The sequence below is a fragment of the Triticum urartu genome, chromosome 2A, assembly GCF_056163025.1.
Source record: "Triticum urartu cultivar PI428250 chromosome 2A, HENAU_Tu73, whole genome shotgun sequence".
In the NCBI taxonomy this organism is placed as follows: Eukaryota; Viridiplantae; Streptophyta; class Magnoliopsida; order Poales; family Poaceae; genus Triticum; species Triticum urartu.
Genome location: NC_141874.1, coordinates 48,267,666 through 48,273,534, shown reverse-complemented (window position 1 = coordinate 48,273,534; position 5,869 = coordinate 48,267,666). Strand labels below are relative to the sequence as shown.

At 51.7% G+C, this 5,869-nt stretch overlaps 1 protein-coding gene across 1 annotated transcript; it reads left to right on the top strand.

The window, feature by feature from the left end:
- Positions 1-379: 379 nt before the first annotated feature.
- On the top strand, positions 380-2,582 carry LOC125540875 (uncharacterized). Its single transcript, XM_048704410.2, has 2 exons — positions 380-605; positions 717-2,582. The coding sequence occupies exons 1-2, from the start codon at positions 494-496 to the stop codon at positions 2,489-2,491; spliced, it is 1,887 nt and encodes a 628-aa protein (XP_048560367.2). The 5' UTR covers positions 380-493; the 3' UTR covers positions 2,492-2,582.
- The last annotated feature ends 3,287 nt before the right edge of the window (positions 2,583-5,869 follow it).

Genomic DNA, 5,869 nt, shown 5'->3' with positions numbered 1-5,869 from the left:
AATCCATCAGCACAACAAAGCGCGCATTTCCTTCTAGCTGGTGTTTCATCTATGAGAATTTGCGTGTAATCGTCTGGTTTGGTTTGTTGAACCCCGGATGGCCTTTGTATCCCTTCGAACATTTTGATTAGTGCATATTGAGCCGATCTCAAAAAGAAAAAAGGCCAGAGCCGTGTTCTCCAAGTAGTTCTAGAAGAATAGAATCAGAAGAGAAAGAAGGGAACAAACTTCTCTTTCTCAAGTGCGTTGTCCTTCGTTGGCCTTGTCAGTGCGCCAAAGCGCAAGCATCTCCCGCAAACCCATGTCGCCAAGGAACGCATACGTGCATCCCAAGCATCGGACCCTACGCACAATCCTAAATTACCTGTCATGTCCGGCGTCCGTGCACACGCGCGCGCTTAGGATTTGACGTACAGAGCGCCGCGACGTTTATTGGGTCGACACGAAACCAGCTTCCCACTGCAGATGATGCACACGCGCTACGAGCTAGGCCATGGACCTCGACCTCGCCCTGCAAGAGACCCGCCCGGCCGTCGCCGGCGAGGACTTCGCCTTCACCACCACCGAGACCGACGACGCCTTCCTCGTCCTCGCCCACCTCCCAGGTAAGCCAAGCATGCATCCTCGAAGTTGCGCTGCCGCTGCACCGACCGTGTTTGGTGTGCCATTGATGCGAGCACGGATGAGTTGGTGGTGACGTTCTTGCGTGCGTGCAGGGTATGACAAGGATGCGATCGAGGTCCGCGTCGGCGACGGCGGCAGGGAGATCCGCGTCGACGTGACCGCGCGGAAGGACGGCGCCGGGCTCGCGGTGGAGGCGGCGCGCGCCGGGACGCGGCTGCGGGTGGCGCACCGGCGGGCGGTGGAGGGTTTCCGCCGTGTGTTCGACGTGCCGGCCGGGGTCGACGTGGGCCGGGTCTCCGTCGGGTTCGAGGAGGACGACGAGCTGCTCGTCATCATCCTGCCCAAGCTGCGGCAGCCGCAGGCCTCCCCGCCGGACGACGAGGCGCGCGTCGACGTCGAGAGCACGGACGACTACGAGTGCGCGTCGTCGGACGGGACGGAGGTGGAGCTCGACGACGGGTGGTCGTCGGCTAGCCTCGAGCTGGAGCAGGAGGAGTGGGTCGACGTCGACGGCGATTCGTCGGGGTCCGAGCCTGAGCCGCCGCCTCGAGACGTGCCGGTGGAGACGCCCGTGGAGATACAGGAGGACGTGCTCGTGGAGATTCATGGGCCGGATCCCATAATCACGGACGTGGCGGTCGAGACGCCGATGGAGGTCGAGGAGGAGGAGGAGCCTCCGGTGCTCGACATCGAGTGTGACGTCGTGTTCGACGTCCCGGTGTACACTGAGCTGCCGGTGGAGACGCCGATCGAAGTGCTCGGGTCCGACCCATCGGCTGACGACGTGGGAGAGCCGGCGGTCGACATCCCGTGCGATGTCGAGTTCGAGCCGGAGCCCCGGCACCCGCCGGTCGAGACGCCACCCGACGTCATCGAGGAGCCCAAGCCACCACCTGTCGTAGACCCACCGGTTGAAGAGCCACCGATGGACCCACCACCGGTTGAGGGGCCACCGCTCACCGAGGAGCTTCCAGCACCGGTCGACCCGCCCATGGAGGAGCCTCCAGCACCGGTCGACCCGCCCATGGAGGAGCCACCCGCCGAAGAGCCGTCGGTGGACCCACCATCGGTTGAGGATCCTCTGGCACCGGTTGACCCGCCCGTGAAACTGCCTCCCATGGAGGAACCGCCGGTGGAGCCACCACCGGTTGAGGAGCCACCACCCACCAAAGAGCCGTCGGTGGACCCACCATCGGTTGAGGAGCCACCACCCGTCGAGGATCCTCCGGCGCCGGTCGACCCGCCCGTGGAACCGCCTCCCATGGAGGAACCGCCGGTGGAGCCACCACCTGCCGAGGATCCTCCGGCGCAGGTCAACCCGCTTGTGGAACCGCCACCCATAGAGGAGCCGCCGGTGGACCCACCATTGGTTGAGGAGCCACCGCCTGCCGAGGATCCTCCGATGCCGGTCGACCCACCCGTGGAACCGCCACCCATGCAGGAGCCGCCGATGGACCCACCACCAGTTGAGGAGCCACCACCCGCCGAGGATCCTCCGGCAGCGATCGACCCGCTCGTGGAACCGCCGCCCATGGAGGAGCCATCCGTGGAGCCACCACCGGTTGAGGAGCCACCACCAGCGCATGAGCCACAACCTGTGGCCCCAACACCAGTCCAGGAGCCACCTAGTGCACCAGCAGAGGCAAAACCATCTGATGGCAGTGATGAATCAGATGGTAGCACCGGTGATGAGGACAACGGCGAGGGGGGTGGCCGCAAGGGTAAGCGACGCAGTGGCGGGAAAGGACGACGGAGGCGCAGGCGGCGTGGCAGGTTCCCGTTGGGCATGGTGGTTGCTCCTGCTGTGATCTTGCTCGCTCTCGCAGTGCTCGCGGCCAAGAGACGGCGACAACAGGGCGGCGGTTGATTATGGAGGTGGTTCGGCTCGGGCCATTGTGTAACCCATGTTGTATACTTGTATAGAACTGATTTTTTGTAGGATTCGTCTTGGCACCAAATTCTTTTTCTTTTCGCCATGAAACAAGAAAATTTGGGAGAGTAGTTGTAGCGGGGGGCATCCACTTGAGACTTGACCAAGGGGCGGAGCCACGATTTGGCAAAGTACTCTACTCTCTTCATTCACAAATATAATATATTTTAAATATTTTAATATAAGCTACATACAGACTAAAATGAATAAACAAACAATAAACATGTCTACATCTGATTCAGAAAAAGTTAGATAAAAATTTGTGAACGTAGGGAGTAACATTTACTTCAAATTGTGAACTTTAAAGAGTCAACTGTAGGACTAATGTGCGATAACTTACTTAGATTTATGGTGGAATATAGGCAACTCGGAATTAGTAGAAGCAAATTAAAAAGGTGTACGTCCAGTTAGTGAAATAGTTTACTGACTATATATATGAAGGGTCTATCTATATCTCATTTAGATGTGAGATAATATCTACATCTAAATTGTGACATCAGCAGGAATCAGGGCATGCCCACCAAATATCGTTCTATTGTTTTTTTTGACGCTTCGTTCTATTGTTTGTTTGTTTCTTTTGTGAACCGTCGCGCTGCACAGCCAGCTTGAGCGCAACAAAAAAATTAAGACGCTCAGCACATCCTGTGAACCGAACTCAGGACCAAACGAAGCGCCGGAGACTTGTTTGATGCTCACGCCCTTCCCGCGGGCTATGGCCCATTGGCAGCTCGCACCACCGCTGACTGGTTTTCACTCCTCGTTGACTGCTAGGTTGTTAAAGGTTTTTTGCTACAGATTTTTTTTTTGCTAGGCCGCGTTTTAGATTGCTACACGTCGCTAGGTCACTAGGTCGCACAGGTTTTTTTTGGAGGGAAGTCGCTACAGACTGTGACACATGGATTGTAGTGTAGGTAGCTACAGGTTCGTTGCTAGCTCCTTTTTTTGCGGGCGTTGCTAGCTCCTTTTTCCTCACGAACATCTGGAAAAGTTTGCGAATTTAAAAAGCATTGACTATTGACCAACAAACGCTGACTTAAAAAACAAAAATTTGAATAGTGTTCATTAAAATAAAAATATAAGGAATTTAAAAAGGTTCATAATTGTTTTAAAAGTTCACGACTTGAAAAGGTTCGTAATTTGAAAAAATTCTTAAAAAATTAATGAATTTGGAAAAAGTTCACGACTTGGCAAATGATGTAATTTGAGGAAAAAAGTGAAAATTAAAAATGTTCATATTGTTTTTGAAAAAAGAGTTCACAATTTGAAAAATGGTTAAAGAAATTTGGAAAAAGTTCATGAATTAAAAAAACAAATTTTGAAAAAGGTCATGCATCTGAAAAAAGTTGAAAAGAAAGGGAAAATAAAAAAAGAGGAAGTTGCGAGTCGAGTGGGGACATGCAACTGTGATAACAACAAGAAAAAATGGGCCCCAGTTGCGAGTCGAGGACGGACATGCAACTGTGCTAACAACAACAAAAAAAATGGGCGCAGTTGCGAGTCGAGGGTAAGCTTGCAACGGGGACAAAAACAACTACGGGGACCCGTTGTGAGTCAATGATAATTTGGATCCGTTGAGGGTGGGCTTGAAACTGGGAAGAAAATAACCACAAAGGCCCAATTGCGATAGACTAGCATGGGCTTTCAACTCGCACAAGAAAATACAGCAAACAACTATGTGCTCAGTTGCGTGTCGAGGGTGGACTTGCAACTGGGATGTAAACAACTATGAGCCCAGTTGCGAGTCGAGGGTGAGATTGCAACTAATGAAACACAACTACATGCCCAGTTGCGAGTCGTCGGTGGGCTTGCAACTAAGACAAAAACAACTACGTGGTCCAGCTGCGGGTCAAGGCTAGTCTTGCAACTAGGATGAAAATAAGTATGGGGCCGGTTATTGGTCGATGATGGGCTTGCAAGTGGGACACAACACCAATAGGGCAGGTTGCAAAGTTGGGGTGTGGACTTGCAACTGGGACAAAAAACACAACTACAGGGCAGTAGTATGACTATGATGGGCTTGTAGTTGACACAAAACAAAGAAAAAACTATGGGCCTTGTTGTAAGTCGAGCGTGGACTTACAACTAGGGAAAAACAACAACAAACCTAGGTGCGAGTTGAGGGTGGACTTGTAACTGGGACAACATAAAAACTACAGGCGCAGTTCCGAGTTGAGTGTGGACTTGCAATTGAGATGAAAAACATACTAGCGGCCAAGTTGTGAGTCGAGGGAGAGCTTGCAACTAGGACAAAACACAAGCTCCAGTTGCGACTCGAGAGGTGGCTTGCAACTCAGACAACTACGAGTTCAGTTTTGTGTCAAGTGTGCACTTGCAACTGGGACAACTACGAAACTATGAGCCTAGTTGCGACTCAAGGGTCAACTGGCAATTGGGAAGAAACAAGTTATATGGGTCCAGTTGCAAGTCCACCCTTGACTTGCAACTGGGATAAAAACAAAACACATGCACTAGTTGCGAGTCGAGGGTGGGCATGCAACTCGGACAACTACGAGCCGGTTGCTAGTCGATGATGGACTTGCAACTGGGAAAACTACGAAACTACGAGCCCAGTTGTGAGTCAAGGGTGGACTTGCAACTGGGACACCATAAAAATTATGGGCATAATTGTGAGTCGAGTGTGGACTTGCAACCGCGATAAAAACATACTACGGACCCAGATGTGAGTCGAGGGTGATCTTGCAACTTGGACAAAAATACAGGCTCTAGTTGCGAGTCGAGGGGTGGCTTGCAACTCAGACAACTATAAGTTTAGTTGTGAGTCAAATTTGCAGTTTTAACTAGGACAGCTAAGAAACTACGAACCCAGTTGTGACTCAATGGTCGACTTGCACCTAGGATGAAACAAGTTATGGGTCCAGTTGTGTGTCAAGGATGGACTTGCATATGGGACGAAAAACAAATCACATAACTTAGTTGCGAGTCGAGGGTGGAAAACTACGAGCCTAGTTGCGCGTCGAGGATGGACTTGCAACTAGAACAACTACAAAATTACGAGCCTAGTTGCGAGTCAAGGTTCGACTTGCAACTAGGATAAAACAAACTACAAGACGAGTTACGAATCAATAGTGGATCTGCAACCGGGCCAAAAAAAGTCAACCCTTAGTTGTGAGACATGGTGGACTTACAATTGACACGGAAAAAGTGAGAGTCGATAGCAACTTGAGGATGAGCTTGCAACTAATGCAAAAAAAGTAAGGCCTAGTTACGATTCAAAAGAAACATCGAGGCCAGTGGCAAGTCGAGGGTGGACTTACAACTGGAGACAAAAAATGCCAGTTATGAGTTGAGAATGGA